Source organism: Olea europaea, chromosome 13 (genome assembly GCF_002742605.1).
Source record: "Olea europaea var. sylvestris chromosome 13, O_europaea_v1, whole genome shotgun sequence".
Classification (NCBI taxonomy): Eukaryota; Viridiplantae; Streptophyta; class Magnoliopsida; order Lamiales; family Oleaceae; genus Olea; species Olea europaea.
Window position 1 is genome coordinate 11,933,934 of NC_036249.1, and position 24,417 is coordinate 11,958,350.

At 32.7% G+C, this 24,417-nt stretch overlaps 1 protein-coding gene and 1 pseudogene across 1 annotated transcript; both read right to left on the reverse strand.

Moving 5' to 3' along the window:
* Positions 1–7,058: 7,058 nt before the first annotated feature.
* LOC111408451 lies at positions 7,059–10,898 on the reverse strand (annotated as a pseudogene).
* Positions 10,899–11,307: 409 nt separating this feature from the next.
* Positions 11,308–12,013, reverse strand: LOC111407608 (probable E3 ubiquitin-protein ligase RHA1A). Its single transcript, XM_023037210.1, has one exon. The coding sequence runs from the start codon at positions 11,875–11,877 to the stop codon at positions 11,386–11,388; it is 492 nt and encodes a 163-aa protein (XP_022892978.1). The 5' UTR covers positions 11,878–12,013; the 3' UTR covers positions 11,308–11,385.
* Between the last annotated feature and the right edge of the window lie 12,404 nt (positions 12,014–24,417).

Genomic DNA, 24,417 nt, shown 5'->3' on the forward strand with positions numbered 1-24,417 from the left:
TCTCCCTAGAATCTTTTTGTGATGTTATTACCATTTTAATGATTAATTTATTTGGACAATTAACATTCATGCTTGCTGCTGAGAAATTAGCAGTTCGTGACACTAGTACCTGTTTGGGCGAGAAGTTATCAATGTACCATGAATTTGGTGGCTCATTTTTCAATTTCAGTTGTGGAACTTGTAAAAGATAATGTTCAAAGTGAATATTCCTATGAAGTTAGACCATTAACTGACTATTTTATTAAACAAATTTAGCTTTTGCAAGAATATGTGGGAGCAATTAAATCTTTCCTATAGCTGTTGCTGATGCATTCTGAAGCTTAAGCATATTTGTACACTGTTCTTTTGATCTGATAATATTACCATGAAAATGTGGAACTTCCAACAAAAGGTATCTGTCATTTGTTGCTTACTTAAGCCTTCTGCCAAGTGCAGATTGCAAATGTTGTTAGGTGTGATGTTTCTCTTTTTTATGTTGGATTCTGCATTATGCCAATTCTTAGGAACTTTTTATGGTTGATTTTTCTGTTTTGCAGTTTATTCAAGATTGCAGATAAGGTGTAGATGCTTAACCCAATGCCCACTTGAATGTTGGGGATGATTGCAGTTTATATTTTAGGTGTATTGTTATATAGATATTATAATTTCATTAGGAAAAAAAAATTTGTGTAAGGCTACCATCACTGCTATTAGTTGGTAATTCATATTAGTGTAAGGCTGCTGTCACTGCTATTAGTTGGTAATTTGTGCAGCTTCTATTTGGCCAGAATTTATCTTTTTCTCAATGAAACCAGATTGTGAATGTAAAGCACAAGTTATAGAGCCATGACATGTTTTGCACACATTCTTTTGCATTAGAATAGAGGGGATGTTTCCATCCCAAAAAGAAAAAAAGAATCAACCAAAAAAGGGGGGGGGGGGGGGGGGGATGTTTTTTTTTTGGATATGATACTTGATTGTGAGTATAATAGCATCAAATGTGTTATTTACCTCAAAAGGACTATAGACTTTTGAAATAATTTGTATGTTTGAAGTTTTAATCAAGACAAGTTTTATATTTCATGAACATGTTTCATGTTATTGAATTTCGATTTATGTTTCTGTTTCGGTTTGGCCATTCTGTATTTATACATGATTAAAAACTATTGTCCCGACTCAAAATGAGGTGGAATTTGATATTGAGACAAGTCATTAGTTTTAATCACGGAGCATAATGGTCAAATTGGAATAAAAATTGACACGAAATAATTCTATAAAGTTCAACTAATACTATGTTTAATACTATATTAACATTTAACTATTAAAATTTATTGAATAATCAAATTTCTTGAATAAAATATTATAAAAAAATTATTCTCAAAATTTTAAAGTAAACGCGTTTTCTAATTTTATGTTTTGAGAAACAATTTTCTATAATGACAAAGAGAACGTATTTATAGCAATTTCAAAACAGGCACGTAAAACACAAAATTCAAAATGAATTCAAAAGTCAAAACTACAAAATTAAAATACGAAGAGAACGGTCCCTTAGCTTTTGATTTGGTCACAGTTTCACACTTTCAAAACTGGGCCCTGCTACTTTTCACAAGGCCCTGTATGCTGGTCAGCTCCCAACCAATCACGTGGGGCCAACTTGGCCCCGTACAGGGGCCCTTGTCATTCAAATTTTTTGGTGGTTAGTCGTATAGCAACCATAGCATTTATTAGGATTTAGGCCCATAAATCTCTGAGCCTTATTTGTGTCTAAAAATAATTGATGTGGTTCAATCTCACTTAAAAGAACTTCTGAGGTCACTATTTGTATAATTTATAGACTTGATCTGATTGAAATTAGGTCGATTCAAATTTAGCCTCGAGCTAAGTGGCCTGTAGCCAGCCACAAAAGAATAAACGAAGATTTGTTAGCGCATACTTCTGCAAGGCGAAGCAAGCATGTGAAATTGCTAGTGGTGGTTTACTCTTGATTCTCATCAACCGTAATTTGTTAAGAACAAAGAATTATTAACCGAAACATATGGAATTGGATATCCATCGTGCAAAGGCTCATCTGTTCAGGAGTGAACCCAAACAACTTGGGTTAGGAAGTCAAAAATAAAATTTATAAGGGATTTCTAATAAAAAAAAGCTAAGGAAAAAAAAAAGGCTAAGCAAAAAAAATTTTTTCCCCCAAAATCTAGAGGGTCAATTGCCCTTATAATCCCCCCCTTCCACCAAGGTCCGCCCCTGCATCTGTTGATGGATCTAAGGTTCCAATCAGGAGACTATAAGGGCTCCATTTTAATGTTATTTTAGAATATTGAATTTTTGAATAATGTACTATTAAAAGATAAGGAAAATGTTGTATTTATGTTTAATATTATTTTATGAAACACTGTATGTTTGAAAATAAATTTTGAAAATGATGAAACCTAAACAAGAACGTAATAACTATGATAACGTACATGTTCAAACTCGATATATTTATGGCTAGGTTTGAAATGAGTGCTGAGTATTTAGGTTCTGTTTGAGTCTCATTAATTTGAAGAACTGTATTATGGAAGAGTGGTTGATGGAGAATGCGTGATTAAAAAAGAAGAAAATTTTTTATTTGCGTGTAATATTATTTTAATGAATAATATATTATTAAAAATGAGTATTATAAAAAAAATAATATAAAGCAAAAGATGATAAACAGGAGCATAAAATCAAAGTTAAATTAATTATTGGCTTTTGGCGAATCTTTAGACCTCACGGGCTGTGAAATGGTCCCCGCTTCCCAATGCAAATCAATCAACTTTTTGTTTATGTTGGAAATTATTCTTTTTTTTATTTTGAATTTCTTCTTTTCCTTCTAGAAGATTGAGAGTAGCAGCATCCATCGCTAGCACGGTACACGTACAATAGAGGTCCATGATCTAAAGTTGATTATACTAAACGAAATTGTAAAAGATAGTAATGCTCAACTTGACACAACCCATCACTCCACTAACAAATTTCATTATTAACAATAAAGTCGGTTATATACTGCTTTTCATCATCTCAAAAAATAAAAATAAAAATAAAAATACTTGGGATCATCAATTTGTTTGAATGAGAGTGCAAAAGGTAGATTGAGGGTTAGCTCATCATTACTACAAGCCTTAGTCCCCGTTTGACAACCATTATTTAGGACAAACAATATTTTGAATGGTGATTTTTAGAAGAATGTGTGATTAAAAAGTAAAAAATAAAAAAATTACGTTTACTTGTAAAGTATTTTATTATATGAATGTGCCGTTGAAATGAATATGTACCAAACAGAGTTTTGTAAAAATAATTGTCTAAGAGGGGCTTCATTTGGCAGAGTTTCAATTTTTGAAAAATCAACTTTAGGTTTCATCTAAAAGTTCTTTTAATCAGAAAAAGATGTCCACAAAATTATTAATGTTTAATAACAATTTCTTAATCTTAAAAATAGCTTTTAATTTTTCAAAAGTCCAAAGAAATGACCCATTATTTCATAAAAAAATAATTTAGACTTTGGAGGAGGCAACTACTTAGAGAAGACAAGACAATCCACTAAACTCGATAACCGTAGGGTTCCGTATCGAATAGGGCAAAAATTTTTTATCTAATCAAGTACACGAGAGCCGCGGGACGTGATCTTTGCTCATGGTGGGGTCAAGGTACTAGAAAACAGGGGTGGGACCCACATGGGGTCAAATGACCCTACAAAATTTTGCCTTTTTTTTTTTTTTTTACAATCTACTTTGACGCACTCGTCGAAATGTCAAATGAAATCAAAATATTGCATTCTTAATATCATTTCGAAGTGCTCATAACCTAATTTTTCACTCATTAATGATATGCGAAGTGGTCAACTATAGCAAAAGTTGTGACATGCTAAAGTAGGGCATTTGAAACTAGTATTTTGAAAATTTTGATAATTTCCTAACTTTAAAAATTCGTTTGCGATAATATGCTATCTGAATCCACAAATCGTCTATATCATGTAAAAGTTTGTTTCGAAAACTACATCATTTTCATATCGAATGGTTCAAACGGATATCGAAAATAGTTAAATATGTATCAAATGTACGTCTCAAAAAAGACGTCTAACTCGTTTTTTCTTTTAAAAAATTCAATTAATTGTTATTTTTGCAAGATAAATTTTTCAATATAATTTATATCGTTTTATTCGGACGTCTTACATGAAATATGATGTAAATTTTTTAGAGTCGTTACGAATTAAATGCAATTTGAATTACTTTCGACTTATATTTGCTTTAGATTTGAATTTCATTTACTTCCTGAATTAAAATTGAATTGTATTTCAATTCATTTAATTTCTACATTCAATTTAATTTACTCAATGTTAGCTCAGCATTTGCCAATGAAATGATAAATAAAAGTAAACAAGTAGCAAAATTTATTTAATAATATTAATAATTATGTAATTATACGACGTTTTCAAAGTGTTAAAATACATATAAACTTATTTTCATTAATATTATGTTGTTTATTAAAAACATTATTTTTAAAATTTTGACCCCACAATACTAAAGGTCTGGGACGGCCCTGCGAGAAAATGGTCCTTATCCTGTTTAAAATTCATTGCAATATATAAGTTTTTTATCACACATAAATAAAAGAATAATCTTCTCTAAAGGGCACTAGGTTGCTCTACAAATTGGTGGGGAAAAAAAAGAGTAATGAATTTTATCAATTAAAAAAATAAAAGTTAAAATAAAACAAAAATTAAAAAAAGGGATGGTAAAATGGGTCTGGGTCCGTTCCAACTCGCCTCCTTCCTGTCCCATGCCATCCACGCCGTCTTAATCAAGTATATGAGAGCGGTGGGATGTGATCTTTGCCACGTGGTGGGATCGGGGCAACGAAAGGGTCATTGTCTTGTTTAAAATTCATTTTAATATATACATTTTTTATCACACAAAATTATATAAGAATCATCTTTCTAAAGGGATTGGGTTGCTCTACAAAAAAATAATAATGATGATGATTTTTGTCAATTAAAAAAATGAAAAAAATAAAAGCAAAAAGTAAAACAAAAATAAATAAATAAATAAATGGGACGGTAAAATGGGGCTGGAGACCCGTTCCGCCTCGCCCCCATCTTGTCTCGTCTCACACCATCCACGTCGTCTTAATCAAGTACGGAAGACGAGGTGAGGAGACAAAAATATTCAATGGACGGGAGGAGGAGAGTGACTATTCCCTAAGTGTGGGCTGAATTATATGTGTAAAGATTGAATTCCTTTAAAATTGTATATCATAATGAGCAAAATAAAAAACAATATATAGAATTATGGTCTCCAATTCATATGTAACTTCTCATTATTTGTGTCATCACATCAACACAAAAATTTAGAGAGAAGACATGTTGAAGAGAAAGATCCAAAATCCATAATCAAGAATATACAATCTATAATCAAGAATCAAGAAAGAAAATCAAGAACAAGAATCAAAGAATCCTAGGAGACAAAATTCAAGATTGAAAGTAAGAAGCAATCAAGAAGGGATTCCAAGTTAATTTTCAAGATTCAAGATCTGAAATCAAAATCTAGTAATAAATAATCCTTTTCAAATAATTAAGATATGTCTCGCATTATTAACTTTTTTGTTAACTTGACATAGAGGATCTTGGCAATAAAGTAATAATGTTTTATGTTATTAAGATTCAAAGTTTCATAAAATTTCAACAAAAACAATATTGTTTAATGTTCTATGAATGGTTTCCAACCAAATTGTTTATTGCTATCCAACGATTGCATCAAGTGAATTGACAGAACTTTATAAAGTACAAAATTAATTTCTATTGTGTAATTTCATATCCATCCACATCAATTTTTTCATATCTTAATATTTTGTTTGTTAAAATGATGGACAACATTTTGCATACATCAATAATAAATGAAAATAAATAATGGTTTGTTTTGAGTTTCTAAATGATGCATTGGAATATAAGGGAATAGGAATAAGAGTCTAAAGACTCATGAACTCATGTGGTGTATCGAATCATTAAAAAAATAATGCAAATTTGTTGCTTGTGCGTTAGATGCTCGACTAGACCACCCAAAGCAGATACTCGAGTAGCCATGGCTTGCAATCTGCCACTGCCATGGCTAGTTGCAGCAGCAGACAACATTTCCCCAGGCTACTGTTGTAGTGGTTGGGCAATAACCCGTTGCTGCCATTGCCTCTCCATGCACCAATATACCATTTGGGATAATTGCCTCTAATTGTATGGGCTTTGAAACTAGCCAAGGACACAAATAATTTGCTCATGTTTAGTTTCAGCTACAAAAAGACTTTAATTTTTCAATTACAAAAAGACTAATTGAGGAAATTAAGGAAGCAGTATTTTTCGTGTTGTTTTATGTAATATATATAGTATATATGATGTGTATACACATTTTTGTAGTATATCATAAAATACTCAAGTCCTTGTTTGAGCTCCATTCTATTAAAAATTCATTTTCAACTATACATTTTTCAATAAAATAATATTGCATGCAAATTCAAAACTTTTTCCTAATTTTTAACCACACATTATCCATCAATCACTATTTAAAAATGCATTCTTTCACATAAAATGGGGCTCAAACAAGGGCTAAAATTTAGGGCAACTTACAAAAGTATCCTTAAAATTAGAGGTTTTTTGAAAAATTATATGAAAAGTTTTTTAGAAGTAAAAAATACTGTATAAAATTAAAAAGTAACACAACGTCACTTTTTAATAAAAGTGTTATTTATTTTTTAAAAAGTGACACAACGTCACTTTTAAAAGTTTAATGTCACTTTTTTTTATTAAAAAAAAGATGTTTGTCAAAAGTGCTAAAAATTTCAAAAAGACGATTGAAAAAAGGTGACAAACACTAAAAAATGACAAAAATTCAAAAAACAGTGACAGAAATTTAAAAAAGTGACATAAAAAAAAAGTGACAGAAAATAGATAAAAAAAAGTGATAGCAACAAAACTTTATTGTTTATAACAGATAAAAACCGTGTACTAAGATTAATCTCTGATGCAAAATTAAGGAAGATAAGATACAGGAAAAAGAGTAACCAAATAAGTTAGATTCATCTAAAAGACGAGCTCATGAGATTTCATTCCAGCCTTTATAGAGAATCTCGCTCCCAAAGAGCACTTCGATTCTGGAATGCTCTTAATAGCTTTTTACAATTTTACATCAACAGCTTTTTGGTCATCTTTCTTCTCTGCTGGAAGCACATTTTCTCCTCTTTTTTTGCCTCAAAGAATTCAGTCTCGCCCTTCTTCTTCTCAGCTTGCGTAGCCAAGTACTCGTCATCGAGCTTCTTCACATTCACCCTAGAGATGTCAACCTTTGTGGAAGTAGCAACAACGTAGGCTTGGTTGACACGTTGTAGAGGAATACCATTGATCTTGAATCGTCTAGTAACAAGCAACAATCTAGAAGCAAGCTACTTCAAGAGAACAACACGCATCCCCTTAAATCTTTCGGTCAGTATAATTAACACTGCTCTGGAGTAATACTTGCCCTAAGTTTTGTGGGTTTGTGCTTGCGCTTGTTGGAAAGCGGCTTCTTGACATCATCAGCTGGGTAGAATTTGGTGCCTTCTCGGCAACTGGCCTTACTGCTATGGATTTCTTCTTGTGGGTTGGGAATTTGCCTCCATTTTTGGCCTTGATAGCCCATAATCAGTTATTGGAGGTGGAGGAGTCCATGTTTAAGCGATAATAAAACATTAATGCCACGAATGCCATTTCATCAACAAAGAAATTTACACCTGTCTATTCAACGCTTCACTTCCACCACGTCAATTCTCACACAATCATCTTCACAGATGAAAAACGTACTTGAACAGGGGAACTTAACTTGAATAAAAAATCAAAATCAAGGTTTATATCATTTTAATCTAGATATTTCAATTAACAATCTATGACCAACCCATTAAACATAAAATTAGAAAAGGGTAGCTCTATTTCCATCAATGCTTTTTATAAGTATATCCACTTTTAAAAATAAAATTTTACTATATTTTAAATCACATATAAATTTACTTAAAAAGACATGAGTAATAATGAGCAGCCTGGATAATAAAAGGTAGCCTTCCTCCCACAAAGCTTTTTGACAAGTGAATTTGACAAATAATCCCAACCCTTAATTTAAAGGTCTAGATTCATTTTCTTGAAATCTTCTAAGAATAAAAAATTGGCACCCCCATCTAAATCTACCAAATGGGCCTCGCTGTAAATTAGTTCCTCCTCCTCTGCCACCACCCCTCCTCGTCACTCTCGTCATATTCCGATTGTTCTCATGACTTATTTAAGCAATTCACTTCTTTGAATCACTTGAACACTAGCGAGAGCTCTTCCAATATTCATAATTCGTTGATCCATAATAGAAGTAGTAATACTAATGAAATACTATCCGGGATTGTGAGATCTAAATCGGATGAAGACTGTAATTGTTGCAAGAGCTTGGAGTTTCCCATAATTAGTTCGAGCAGTTCATTGACATTCCAAGAAAGGGCAGTCTGATGAGGGTTTGGAGAGTAATAAGCCGAATACTAGTGGGGGTGTGTATGATTAAAAAAATTTGGATAATGGGAAAGAGTTTTTGGCCTTGACACTGGTAAATAATTGCTCTCAGATGTTGCAGGCCCTGGCTTGCAGTTGGAGTATTTGAGGTACTCTTTAGTTCAACAAAGTTTCACATATTATAGCTCCACGTGGTATTATTGGACATGAATCCAAAACACAGAAAAAAATGATTGTCAGCGTGTCAGCCCTTTACTATGTTTCTTTTGTTTATATTAATTTAAAGATATTAACAACCCATGTTCGACCAAAAAAACACGAAAAAAAGGTTATGTTAAAGCATATGATCCTTTGGATTGATAAGGAGATTGAAATTATATTGCTATCTCTTAACTTCTTTCGTGCCTATTTCTGATATATGCGAATTGTGCATTTGTAAAGTTTAGATGATGGTAGACATCATTTATCACGAGAATTAATGAGTAAAAATTGTTTATATTTTGATATTGGCCACCTAAAATGAATGTATAAAATTCAAGTGGAAATATAGTGTTTAAATGAATGGATTTAATAAGGACAAGATTGAAAATGACGTGGATGTAAATAGTATTTTTTAAAATTTTTAAATTTTATAAGAGATGAATTTAGAGTGGGATGTACTTATAAAAAGTGTGGATGAAAATAGTGGTACCCAATCAGAAAACATACGTTGTCAATGAAATTTAAAAATTAAAAGTAAAAAAAAAAAAGAAAGAAAAGAAAAGAAAACAAGTCCTTACAGAAATATATTGATTTGGGTCCTGGGAGGCGAGAGACGAGAGTGAGAGGTGCCGGTGATAGGTGGTGGAAGGCGGCGAGAGACAAGAGTGAGGGCTAAGGCACCTGGTAGAGTCGTCGAGAGATGAGAGGAGAGTGAAATCTGTGGTTTGGATGGATTGTAAACATGGGATTTCTCTCTGCAATCGGTTGGTTTTGGGGGGTTTTGGAAGATTTAAGGCGTAATTATTACGGTCATTATAGGTTTTAGTTTGTTTAAGTTTATTAATCTAGTTTGTTCACTTTAGAGTAGGGAGCCTAATTTCCTCCTAGAATTTAATGGGCCCTTAATGAAATAGATTTTAGTTTCATTAAGTAAAAAGAGACTTCTTTTTCCCATTACAATAGGCTTAAACTAGGGCCCCGTTTGGGAGCGATTTTGAGAATTAATTTTTTTATCGTTAGGAGAAAATTGGGGACCTCCTGTGAGAGAAGAAATCAAACTTTATGACTAAAATAGTGAAATAACGATTAAAAAATCAATTTTTGGGGGATGAAAAATCATTCTCAAATACCCCTTAGTCCATTAAGAAAAGAAACCAAGATTGTGTGTTTTGGGCAACTCTCTTATGCAAGAAGGCCAAGTATATAGTTCTTTTTTGACGCTTGTATTTCCATAAAAGTATATTTAGGTGAAAGTTTTGTCCAACCATTTTGTGTCGACTGAAAAATAAATATTAATAAATACTTTTTGTTTCGTGTGTAATAACTTGAATTTAAGCTAAGCTATTTTCATAGATATTAAATTAAAAATTACATATAGTTTATACGAGTTACGGTCGAATAAGAGTAAATAATAGAAATAGAAATATCCAATATTAGCATAATGGGGTTAAAAGACATTAAATATGAACTCCCTTCGTCCAATTACCAATCACACTACACGATTGAAGATAAAATAGAGATTGATAGCCGATTCACGTTGCTATTAACATTAGGTATAGGCATTGATTGAATATTAATTCGGTCATTTTCCTAGCTATATATGAGTCCGTTTTGTGCACATTTTTTAGATGAAAATGCATTTTAAACATCATATCGCGGGTCTCCCCATTAGAGTGTAGAGTCAAAAATTGTGTGCTGATGTGACAGAAAAAATGCACTTTTGGCTCCAAAAATGAGTACCAAACAGGGGCTATATATTAACGCAATTTGGTTACGTACATTGCTTTAAAAATTTAGTGAATGCTTTTGGGTTGACAATTTGCTTCAACCGTAGGATTATTTTGCCTCGATATGTGTAGTTAGGTCACCTGTTATAGTTAACGGAAGTGACCATAAACAGAAGTTACCAAACGGAACGGAACTTCAGCTTCCAAAGACCATAGATTCAGGTCAAAAATAAATGAGATAATGACAATTGTAAAGAAAATAGAATTATTCTGCAGGCATAGATTTTTTTAACAAATTTTATACAAGACGACAACAAATTCCTGTGAGACGGCTGTGTTTCCTGTATAAAATTTGTTAAACCTAAATTTCCATTAGATTTTTTTCCTAAAAATTTCTTGCAAAAGAGCTCTTGCATCGTTAGCCGCTTCTCAGAATTTCTTGCCTGAGTTGTTGACCATGTTATCATTGACTTGCTTTTCAACCTAAGCAATTTCATAAACCAAAAAGAAAGACCTCTCTTTCGGGATCAATCCCTTCTCTGAATGTAGTAATAAAAAATCTGCACTTATAGCATTTTTTAAGAAAATAATGTACATTAGAAAACTATATCGCTGCTGCCTTATTTGCTGCCTTATTTCAAATAAGGTAGCAGCACACGGCCAGCTCAAGCTTTGCCGGCACTTAAAAATGGGGCTCAATTCTCCCGAGTCTCGAATCGGGCTGACTCGGGCTTTTTTTGGGGCCGAGGAAGCATTAGCCCGAGCCTAGGCTGGATCGACATCCCTAGTCTAGACGCCATTCTCTCTGGATTCCGTGGTGTCTACACAGACTAGCATTAATATAATTCTTGGACGCATTCATGGAACCCGGGCACAAGAAGCCAAACAAGAATTGTAAAATTTTAAAAAAAGGAAAAATCATTTTGAGATTGAAAACTGTAAGCATACTGAAATTCATAGATGATTCGTTCTATTTCTCGGAGGAAGCAGCATAGATCTACACAAAGGACAACTCACTTGGCCCTCATCAATCCATGTATCTAAACACTCTCTATGGAATACATGGTTGCAATTACAGAGCTCTCTAATTTCATGCCTTAATTCCACAGACTCTAAGCAAATCGTGCATACCTTTTCCCCATTTCCGTCTTCATCTTGATCCAGCCGTTCCAGAAAATCTCTGTATTTCACAATAGGAACTCTTTTCTTAATGGCTGCTGTGACCACGTGAACAGGAACTGGGACCAGAGATGGGGATAATCCATCTAATATGAGAATATAATTGTTCGAATTGTCCGTGGCTGTCTCTTCCTCCGGCGGCGGTTTGTACAGACCAAGACGAGTGAGTGCCCCGATAATTAAGAATCTCACTTGGCTTAATATGTTCAAGAAGAATGTTAGGTTTATAACCTTTGGTAGTCTTATGGCGTAGTATAGAAACCCCATCTCCCAATTTTCCGGCGGTGGCGGGTGGCGGAGGAGCACTGAAGTAGTGGAGGAGAACGAGGGATTCGTTTTCTTTTCGTTGATATAAATAATTGAAAGTATTATTATTAATAATTTATAGAGACACCCTGGGTCTTCTGGCTGTCTCCATTGTCATTTATTCATTTTTATAAAAAGGTGGGTTAAGGGAGAGGAATTGGTACGTCATTATGATATTGATTCAAATTTAATTTGAAACTACACTCATATTTTTATATGAAAATAAATAATTGTTGGTATTACTTGTCTGTCTTCATAAAGTTACATGTAGATTACTTTCACATTTTATATTGAATATCCGATCGATGATTATGTATCACAATTTATGTTGTTCTCAATTGAGATTATGATGAATTTAAAAAAATTATAAATTCATGAATTTGAATATATTTTCACCAAATTCAAAAAAGTTCGTTATGTATATTTTTAAGCTTGAAACTTATTCAGATATTTTAAAATTCCTCAGTTAATGAGATTTTTATAAATTTCTAAGTTATGAGGATATGCTTAAATTGTAAAGATTTCATTAAAATTAATTAAAATCTCAATTACGGACATTTGATTTTAATGAATTTAGGGGAAACTTAAATTTAAAATGATCTTTAAAAGTGAAATTCTCCAGTTACATGATTTTTTCACAGCTGTCTTCCTGTATAAAATTTGTGAAAAATCCCTTTACTTATATCATGTTTCTTTTTAAAACTCATCAAATCTTAATTGGTGATACCTAAAATTTGAAAAAAAAATAAATAAATTAAAATTTATTAAAATCTCAATTGAGAAACCTCGTTAGTTATGTATAAAGAAATATTAAGATTTATTTTAAAAAAAAGTTAAATATAAATCAAATATTTTAAAATACTTTCAAGTCATTAAAAGTTCTAAAGCCTGTTTGGGCCCGATTTTTTCGCCCAAAAAATTGATTTTTTGATCGTTATTTCACTATTTCAGCTGTCATATTTGACTTCTTCTCTCACGGATGGACCCAACTTTTCTTTTAACGGTCAAAAAATCAATTCTCAAAATCACTCCCAAACAGCCTCCTAGTCTTCTAGAAGGGCTCCATGTTGTCCTAATTAGAGAGTGAGAGACGTCACGATCTAAATTGGAAATTTATTTATTTTATTGTGACTTGTACTTCAACTTGGACCGTCCATTTAATTGGGCCAAATGCCCAAGACGTCAATTCGAGAATGACATGTAACAGACAATTTGCTTTATATTCATAATTTCTTTGTCCATTTCCACCGTCCCCTGTCGCCTACTCGTCTTTACGATTAGAGTCGGTAAGTGACTCACTTTCAATCACACATTTTAAGAAAATACATATTTTTTCATATTTTAAAATTTTTTTCCCACTTTTTAACAAAATCACTTTTAAAATAATCTCCCGTGTACAACAACTATAAATTCAGACGTAACTTACAATTAGGAGGCCATTCTCTTATGTTTGCTAAAGCAAATCCCAACCCTTGTAATGCTTTCGAGTTACTCACTTTCCTACGTTCGATAAGTCAAGAAGATGGAGAAAAATAATACAACGATTTAGGTGAGAATTTTTAAAATTTGAGAAAAATCCTAAACTATTAAATAAAAGTCCTAAAATTTGTTACAACCAATATAGAAGTTTTGGCACAACTAAACCGAAACATAGTACAAAAAATATCATATAGGCTTCATCAAACTCATAAAATATCACTATTTGTACAAACCGCTAAGAAAACGAGAATATTCTTTACATGTTATATCGAATTTTTTTCCTTATTGCGTACATAAAAGAAATGAAAAAAAAATCAGGTTGAATCGTTTAACATAATTCTTGCTCCAAAAATTTATGAAAACTTTTGTAAATTTTTTTTCTTATCTTAATTGGTTAAGGACGATAGTTTTCACAAGATCAATGATTCAATAATAGGTATCCTCTTTATAATTTCTTTTGTCGTTAAAAAAAAATAATAATAAATAAATTGTTTTTTGAAACTTTTATGATTTTCAATGCCAATTTGCTGGCACAATCATTGAGGCATCTTTACACCAGAGATTAAAAAAATAATAATAAATAAATAAAATATTGTTTATTGAAACTTTTATGATTTTCAATGCCAATTTGCTGGCACAATCATTGAGCATCTTTACGCCAGAGATTCGGACTTGACATAAAGGGCTTCTTCACGCCTTGATTTCTCTTCTTTTTCATACCCCTTTTGTAATTTTGGCATCTTTTGAGGCCAAGTTTCCATCAGTCTGAATTTCTAGCAATTGGAAAAGTTAGAATTAGAATGTGACCTGAGTTGTATTTTGAACACGATTGGGAATTTCAATTAAAATCAACACTGAGGAATTCTATTTGTTGGAATGCTTTTGGAATTCTATTCGAAATTTATTTGAGAAATTGTAGTTGAAATTCTATTTAGAAGCCTTATTGGAAGTTGGGATTTTTATTGGACTGAAAGATCAGGATACAGGCTAAGGATATTTTTCGGGGCAATTATGCTTGTCTAACGCTCGACTAGAGCTCGAGCATCCAAACCAATGAAGCTTGTGCACAGGTCGCTTGACGGCCGTGCCATCTCGGCTCTCGAGTGCTATATTTATCAGGCCCAGACACGTTTTTATGTTTTGACGCGTTTTGATCATTCATTTTTATCTACAACTCCACTTTTTTGGTTTGAAACATCCCTTGTATATATATTAGGTTCTTCATTGTATTTCAGAATAAGTTTGACAAATCAAAATATAAAATCATTGTAATTCTTTTTCCATATATTAGTGAAATCTTCATTCCTCTGCCAATTATTTTATTATTAAGTTTGTGATCAATTACTTCATATTGTACTTATCATAACAAATTGGTATCAAGATTATCCGATATATTTCTTTGTTATTTACAACAAACTAGTATCAGAGCTAAGACTTAATTCGTAAGACTTTTTTTTTTTTTTTTTAATTTTGGAATGGTAACCATAAAGTATAATATTCCGTTTTTGGATCGCAACATAAGATTTTCATTGCGGCAGGTAAATATGCGAGCGATTTCATTTAGATGGATTTGGACGATACTTTGTTAGGATTTGATAAGATGCCTACAACTTAGAATCAAGAGGAGAAACAATGTAGAAATCGGAAGGCCCTAGCACACATTCATCTTCATTTTTCGAATAACATTGTTCTGGACATTTTGAAGGAAAAGTCTGCCCTTGCATTATGGTTAAGATTAGAACAATTGTGCATGACTAAGAGTTAAGTAGCAAATTACATTTGAAGCAGTGCCTTTATTCTTATCGTATGATAAAAAATACATCTCTTGAAGATTATTTAGCTGTTTTAAGGAAATCGTCGCCGATCTTGAAACCTTGGAGAGTAAATATGACGAAGAAGTTTTGGGTTTGTTTTGTTATGTTCTTTGCCCTCTTTTATATATGTCGTTTAGAGACACGATCTTATATAGTCATGATATACTTATCATTGAAAATGTTTATGATGATCTTTAGTCAATGGAGAAGATGAAGTATCTCGTTCGAATTGAGGCTCATGGAGATGGCCTTATTGTTGATGGTGGTTCTAGAAAGGATAAATTAATGTCTAACTTCACAAATAAAATTTGTAATTATTACAAGAGAAAGGGACACTTGGTTAAGGATTGCTATAAGTTACAGAATAAAGAAAAAATTGCTGCAGCTAATCACAAGGGAAAGCAATTAAATTCTTCAGGTGAAGCTAGTGATTGAGAAATCTTTCACAATGATGGAGATCTTTTGGTGATTTTTAATGGTGATTCTCAACCTTAAGATGATTGGATTTTTGATATGACTTGCACTTTTCATATGGGGAACAATCAAGATTTGTTTACAGCACATGAAGAAGTTTTTAAAGGCGTTGTGATTGATAATAATACACCTTGTTGAATAGTTGGTATAGGAAGGGTTAGAATTAAGTTGATTGATGAAAGTGTCATAACACTTGATGCAATGCGATAAGTTCCTGATTTGTAGAAAAATATTATCTCCTTAACTACTATTGGCTTAAAATAGAATAAATTCATTAGTGAAGGTGGAGTTCTGAAAGATATATTTTTTTTTTTATTTTTAAAAATTTTTCCTACTTTTTAACAAAATCACTTTTAAAATAATCTCCCGTATACAAGAGCTATAAATTCAAACGTAACATACAGGATAAATTAATGTCTAACTTCACAAATAAAATTTGTAATTATTACAAGAGAAAGGGACACTTGGTTAAGGATTGCTATAAGTTGCAGAATAAAGAAAAATTTGCTGCAGCTAATCAAAAGGGAAAGCAATTAAATTCTTCGGGTGAAGCTAGTGATTGAGAAATCTTTCACGATGATGGAGATCTTTTGGTGATTTTTAATGGCGATTCTCAACCTTAAGATGATTGGATTCTTGATACGACTTGCACTTTTCACATGGGGAACAATCAAGATTTTTTTACAACACATGAAGAAGATTTTAAAGGCGTTGTGATTGATAATAATACACCTTGTTGAATAGTTGGTATAGGAAGGGTTAGAATTAAGTTGATTGATGAAAGTGTCATAACACTTGATGCAATGCGATAAGTTCCTGATTTGTAGAAAAATATTATCTCCTTAACTACTATTGGCTTAAAATAGAATAAATTCATTAGTGAAGGTGGAGTTCTGAAAGATATATTTTTTTTTTTATTTTTAAAAATTTTTCCTACTTTTTAACAAAATCACTTTTAAAATAATCTCCCGTATACAAGAGCTATAAATTCAAACGTAACATACAATTAAGAGGCCATTCTCTTATGTTTGCTAAAGCAAATCCCAACCCTTGTAATGCTTTCAAGTTACTCACTTTCCTACGATCAGAGCTGGTCCTGTGTTTGATGGGCCCTGAGGCGAACGATGAAAATTAGGCCCCCCAGCGACAAAATTCAAAGGTGTATTAAGGATGTTGTTTTGTTGTGGGATTAAAGGATGTTGTTTGTTGTTGGATAATTAGTCTTGGGCCGACTCACCTTATTTTAGGTCTGCTCACCTTGTTAAAAAAGAAAAAAAGGGGGGGGGGTGGGGGCAAAATTAGACCCCTAATGGTCTTGGGTGCCTTAGGCCTCTGCCCAGGACCGGGCCTACCTACGATCAACGAGTTAAGAAGCTGGAGAAAAATAATACAATGATTTATGTGATAATTTTTAAAATTTGAGAAAAATCCTAAACTATTAAATAAAAGTCCTAAAATTTGTTACAACCAATATATAAGTTTTGGCACAACTAAACTGAAACACAGTACAAAAAATAACCTATAGGCTTCACCAAACTCATAAAATATCACTATTTGTACAAATCACTAAGAAAACGAGAATATTCTTTGAATGTTATATCTAATCTTTTCCTTTTTTCGTACATAAAAGAAATGAAAAGAAATCAGGTCAATCTATAGAGAATAAGGATTGAATCGTTAACATAATTCTTGCTCCAAAAATTGGTTGCTATGCTTCTAGTTTATGAAAACTTTTATAAATTTTTTTCTTATCTTAATTGGTTAAGGACGATAGTTTTCACAAGATCAATGATTCAATAATAGGTATCTTCTTTATAATTTCTTTTGTCGTTAAAAAATAAAAAATAAAAAAATTGTTTATGGAAACTTTTATGATTTTCAATGCCAATTTGTTTACACAATCATTGAGGCATCTTTACACCAAAGATTCGGACTTGACATAATGGAATTCTTCACGCCTTGATTTCTCTTCTTTTTCATACCCCTTTTGAAATTTTGGCATCTGTTGAGGCAAAGTTTCCATCAGTTTGAATTTCTAGCAACCGGATAAATAGAGAAATTGAAATGGAGCTTGTCTTTTCTTATCTTCCTAACCAATAAGTTAGAATTAGAATGTGACCCGAGTTCCATTTTGAAGATGATTGGGAATGCCAATTAAAATCGACAAAGATGAATTCTATTTGTTGGAATGCTTTTGGAATCCTATTCAAAATCTATAATTGGGAGTTGGGATTTTTATTGGATTGAAGATATTAGGATATAGACTAAGGACACTTTTCAGTGCAATTATATGCTTGTCTAGCGCTCGAGCGTCCAAACCAATGAAGCTTGTCCACAGGCCGCTTGAGTGTTGGGCTGTGCCAACTTGGCCCTCGAGCGCCATACTCATCTGGCCCAAACATGTTTTTACGTTTTGATGTGTTTTGATCATTCATTTTCATCTACAACTCCACTTTTAGGGTTTGAAACATCCTTTGTATATATTAGGCTCTTCATTGTATTTCAGAATAAGTTTGACAAATCAAAATACAAAATCATTGTAATTCTTTTTCTATGTTTTAGTGAAATCTTCATTCCTCTGCCAATTATTTATTGAGTTTGTGATCAATTATTTCATACTGTGATATATTATTTTCTCGCCTGTTATCATAGCAAATTGGTATTGAGATTATCTGATATTTTCTTTGTTATTTATGACAAACAGGTATCAGAGCTAAGACTTAATTCATAAAAAATTATTTTTTTGATTTTGGGATGGCAACCATAAAGTATAAGATTCTGTTTTTAGATCGTAGCATAAAATTTTCATTGCGGCAGGTAAAGATGCTAGCAATTCCCATTTAGATGGATTTGGATGATGTGTTGTTGGGATTTGACAAGATGCCTACAACTTAGAATCAGGAGGAGAAATAATGTAGGAATCAGGAGGCCCTAACATAAATTGACCTTCATCTTTCGAATAACATTATTCTGGACGTTTTGAAGGAAAATTTTGCCCTTGCATTATGGTTAACATTAGAGAGATTGTGCGTGACTAAGAGTCTTACTAGCAAAATGCATTTGAAGTAGCGCCTTTATTCTCATCCGTATGACAAAAGATACATCTATTGAAGATTATCTAGCTATGTTAAGGAAATCGTCACTGATCTTGAAACCAGAGAGAGTAAATATGATGAAGTTTTGGGTTCGTTTTGTATGTTCTTTCCCCTCTTTATATAGGATTATGCTTGTTGTACATTGGGGGCTACATTCGGGTGTCCATAATGGACACTCGGCACCTCTCCATTGGCTGAGACGCCTATGAGCCCCTGCGCGGCAGGCGCCTCGGCATTGTGTCTATTATGGACACCCTTATGTAGCCTCCAATGTTCATTTTTCAAGGTCCCTTTATATATGTCGTTTAGAGACATGATCCTATATAGTCATGATACACTTACCATTGAAAATATTTATAATGCTCTTTAGTCGAAGGAGAAGATGAAGTATCTCGTTCGAACTGAGGCTCATGGAGATAGCCTTATTGTTGATGGTGGTTCTAGAAGGGGTGAATTAATGTCTAACTTCACAAATAGAATTTATAATTATTGCAAGAGGAAGGGACACTTGGTTAAGGATTGCTATAAGTTGCAGCTAATCAAAAGAGAAAGCAATTAAATACTTCGGGTGAAGCTTGTGATTAAGAAATCTTTCACAATGATGAAAGTTTTTTGGTGATTTTTGATGGCGATTCTAGACCTGAAGATGATTGGATTCTTGATACGACTTGCATTTTTCATATGTGGAACAATCAATATTTGTTTACAGCACATGAAGAAGATTTTAAAGGTGTTGTGATTGATAATAATACACCTTGTCGAATAGTTCGTATAGGAAGGGTTAGAATTAAGTTGATTGATGAGAGTGTTATAACACTTGATGCAATGCGATATGTTCCTGATTTGCAAAAAAATATTATCTCCTTAACTACTATTGACTTAAAATAGTATAAATTCATTGGTAAAGGTGGAGTTCTAAAGGTTTATAGAGGTTCTAATATTGTGTTGAAGCGATGGAAAAAGTCCCAGTTATATATCTTGCAAGGTACTATAAAATCTTTGATAGATCAGCATAGTTTAAAGACTCAGGCGGATTTTGAGTTTTGTTTAGTACCATCGGAGTTTTGTTTGTAGACTATTTTGATGACCCCATTTAAGTCAAGATCGAAAAGTTATAGATTTAAATTGTTTTGCCACGATTACTAGCGATGCCATTGTATTTAGTTTCTAGAACACAGACTTGTTTTTGAGAATATGCCTTCATATAGTACAAAGATGTTGATTCAGTTAATTCTATTTTGTTTGTGATTGAAAGTGGTGATTTTAGCAATGATCATTCAATTGAAGCATTTTGTGGTGATTCTATTACATGGCTTGTTTCATCCTTGTTTGGTGATTGTTAATTACGTTTGATTTTGTTGTTCATGATTCGAACAATTTAATGTCAAATAATGTTCTTGAAATTTTGATTACTCAAGTTTTTTAGTTTGAACCCATTTGATATGAATCCACGTAGAATAAGAGCTATGAAACTTACATAAGATTGATTCAATCCAAGAAAGCCAGAAAATTAAAGTTTAGAGTTTGATCCAAAAATATTAAACCAAATAACCAATAAAATCGCTGACAATATGTTAACCACATGATCACAAGACTCAAGAATCTCACCCGAATTGTTTGAACACCACAAGAAATAAATATTGATAAATTCGAAATTAGTTCAACGAAGAACAAAGATTAAAAATAATTATGCCTCTTATGTTCCTGATTTGCAAAAAAATATTATCTCCTTAACTACTATTGACTTAAAATAGTATAAATTCATTGGTAAAGGTGGAGTTCTAAAGGTTTATAGAGGTGCTAATATTGTGTTGAAGCGATGGAAAAAGTCCCAATTATATATCTTGCAAGGTACTATAAAATCTTTGATAGATCAGCATAGTTTAAAGACTCAGGCGGATTTTGAGTTTTGTTTAGTACCATCGGAGTTTTGTTTGTAGACTATTTTGATGACCCCATTTAAGTCAAGATCGAAAAGTTATAGATTTAAATTGTTTTGCCACGATTACTAGCGATGCCATTGTATTTAGTTTCTAGAACACAGACTTGTTTTTGAGAATATGCCTTCATATAGTACAAAGATGTTGATTCAGTTAATTCTATTTTGTTTGTGATTGAAAGTGGTGATTTTAGCAATGATCATTCAATTGAAGCATTTTGTGGTGATTCTATTACATGGCTTGTTTCATCCTTGTTTGGTGATTGTTAATTACGTTTGATTTTGTTGTTCATGATTCGAACAATTTAATGTCAAATAATGTTCTTGAAATTTTGATTACTCAAGTTTTTTAGTTTGAACCCATTTGATATGAATCCACGTAGAATAAGAGCTATGAAACTTACATAAGATTGATTCAATCCAAGAAAGCCAGAAAATTAAAGTTTAGAGTTTGATCCAAAAATATTAAACCAAATAACCAATAAAATCGCTGACAATATGTTAACCACATGATCACAAGACTCAAGAATCTCACCCGAATTGTTTGAACACCACAAGAAATAAATATTGATAAATTCGAAATTAGTTCAACGAAGAACAAAGATTAAAAATAATTATGCCTCTTAATAATATCTCTAAAAAGTTAATTGTGTTTACAACGAAAATGATAAGTCCTATTTCTAGGGAACTCAATAAACACTAGTTAAAACAACATATAAGTCTAAAAATATTAAAATGATACCATAAAATAGAGTTTTAATATAAATAGAAGAATACGCGAATTAGGAAAATTCACTTGTCCAAGATGTACTATGCGGTCGCACAGTTCTATGGAATGCGATCGAATAGGCCAACATGAACTTTGTATGCGGCTGCATACATTTACAACTATGTGGTCACAACTCCTTTTTCTGCTATTTGAATCAAGTTGATCCACCTCATGTCTTCGCTCGAGCCCAACACGAGTCTTGTTTCTTTGCTAGTCATGATCAATGTTTTGTTTCCAATGGCTTGAGCAAGTAGTCACATCGTTTCTTTAAACCTCTTCGCTTGCAAACTAGTTATAGCACCTTCTTCAACGATCAACGGATCCTTGTCCGGATTTGCCATCGTGCTATGGATCATATTATCCACTCACTCTTCAAAAGGATTCGACCTCGAATCTGTACCTGCATCAAAGGAAACAAGATAAAGAACATCGAAAATGCAAATTATCACCAAGTTACCTTGAAGATTCAATTAGTAGCCATTATTTTCAATCCTTGCAATGACGTGGAATGATTTATCTCCTCTAGGATAAAATCTTGACCTTCTTCCCATTCGAACAGGCCCTTTTTGCTTAGGCATACAAACCCAATCACCTGGTTTGAATACTTCATAACCAATAAAATCGCTGACAATATGTTAACCACATGATCACAAGACTCAAGAATCTCACCCGAATTGTTTGAACACCACAAGAAATAAATATTGATAAGTTCGAAATTAGTTCAATGAAGAACAAAGATTAAAAATAATTATGCCTCTCAATAATATCTCTAAAAAGTTAATTGTGTTTACAACGAAAATGATAAGTCCTATTTCTAGGGAACTCAATAAACACTAGTTAAAACAACATATAAGTCTAAAAATATTAAAATGATACCATAAAATAGAGTTTTAATATAAATAGAAGAATACGCGAATTAGGAAAATTCACTTGTCCAAGATGTACTATGCGGTCGCACAGTTCTATGGAATGCGATCGAATAGGCCAACATGAATTTTGTATGCGGCTGCATACATTTACAACTATGTGGTCGCAACTCCTTTTTCTGCTATTTGAATCAAGTTGATCCACCTCATGTCTTCGCTCGAGCCCAACACGAGTCTTGTTTCTTTGCTAGTCATGATCAATGTTTTGTTTCCAATGGCTTGAGCAAGTAGTCACATCGTTTCTTTAAACCTCTTCGCTTGCAAACTAGTTATAGCACCTTCTTCAACGATCAACGGATCCTTGTCCGGATTTGCCATCGTGCTATGGATCATATTATCCACTCACTCTTCAAAAGGATTCGACCTCGAATCTGTACCTGCATCAAAGGAAACAAGATAAAGAACATCGAAAATGCAAATTATCACCAAGTTACCTTGAAGATTCAATTAGTAGCCATTATTTTCAATCCTTGCAATGACGTGGAATGATTTATCTCCTCTAGGATAAAATCTTGACCTTCTTCCCATTCGAACAGGCCCTTTTTGCTTAGGCATACAAACCCAATCACCTGGTTTGAATACTTTACACATTTTCCCTTTGCTATCTTGAGACGCATGTAATTCAAGTCCCAGTGTTCCATCTAAACTACGACTTATAACAGTAGTTAATGGAATTAAACCAAAGAAAGTTAGTGGATTTAAACCATAAACCATATCAAAATGTGTAGTTGAAGTATTAGAAGATACTAAATTAATTCCGAACATATTCCATAAATTCAAACCCAAACAGTTAAGGACTTTAAGATTGAAATATAGATTCTCATTCCTCAAATCACCAACAATGCACCCCCAATTGTCTATCATGCTCAATTAAGTTTTTGCAACATACTAGAATATCATAAACTGGTAAATGATTGCTTATGTATCCATGTGACTAATGATTTATTATTCTCATAGAAATTTTAGATGCATTAACATGTGTAAAGGTACATGCCCCAAGTGAAAAACTATTCCTAGATACTAGACCATCATCTAACATATGTATGGTGTATTGATACTTTACCATGTCATAGTTGAATATTTCTCCTTCACTGCTTATCAAAATCTCCACTTGTAAGAATCAATTGGATATTCAATGGGTGGTATCCCACTAATTAAATCTTCATGGGATAAGTCTTTGAATTCGTGTAATAAAGAAATAATCAAATTGGGGAGGGATTTGTTAATTCTCACTAAAACACTCTCAATCTCACTCCTTTTTGCGTAGAGATTCACTTTGGATTTTTCTCTCCTATCAAAATTTTTTATTTCTTCTCTCTTTTGGCTTTGCTCTTTTTTCCTCACAATTAGCAACCTCACTATTTTCTCTTCCACTCTACTTTTGCCTTTTCTTGCTTTTTTTTTCTTCCCCACCTCTCAATTTCAACTGGTCCTTGTAAACCTGTTGTGGTGTTAAGGGTAAAAGAGTAACATCTCTCCCATCTTTTATAAAGTTGTACCTATACTTGAATCTATTATGCTTTACCTTCCTATTATATTGCCATGATCTATCCAACAAAATGTACCAAGTATGCATATAAACTACATCACACATCACATTATCTCTGTACCTCCTAATCGAGAAATTCATCAAAATTTGCCTATCTACCTAACCTCTCCACATTCATCTAACCACTGCAATTCATAAGGCTTAGAATGTTTTATTGTAGTCGGTCCTAATTTCTCGACAAGTGTAGTACTAGCAATATTAGTACAATTACCCCATAAATAATCAAACTACATATCTTGTTTTTGACATGGCATCTAATATGAAAGATGTTCTCCCTTTGCTGCTCTTTATTGTACACCTTGATTTGCATATTAAGACTACACATCACCACAAGTACTTTTCCACGACGGGTATCCTACTCCTACCTACCTCTCTTCCTTGCATTGGAAACTTCCCTAGGTTGTTCTCCATGTAAATTAGCAAGCAATGATTCTTATCTCTCCATCCACACCTCTT

Excerpts from the sequence above, each read along its gene's own strand:
- LOC111407608 (XM_023037210.1), bottom strand. The coding sequence starts at position 11,877 with ATGGGGTTTCTATACTACGCCATAAGACTACCAAAGGTTATAAACCTA.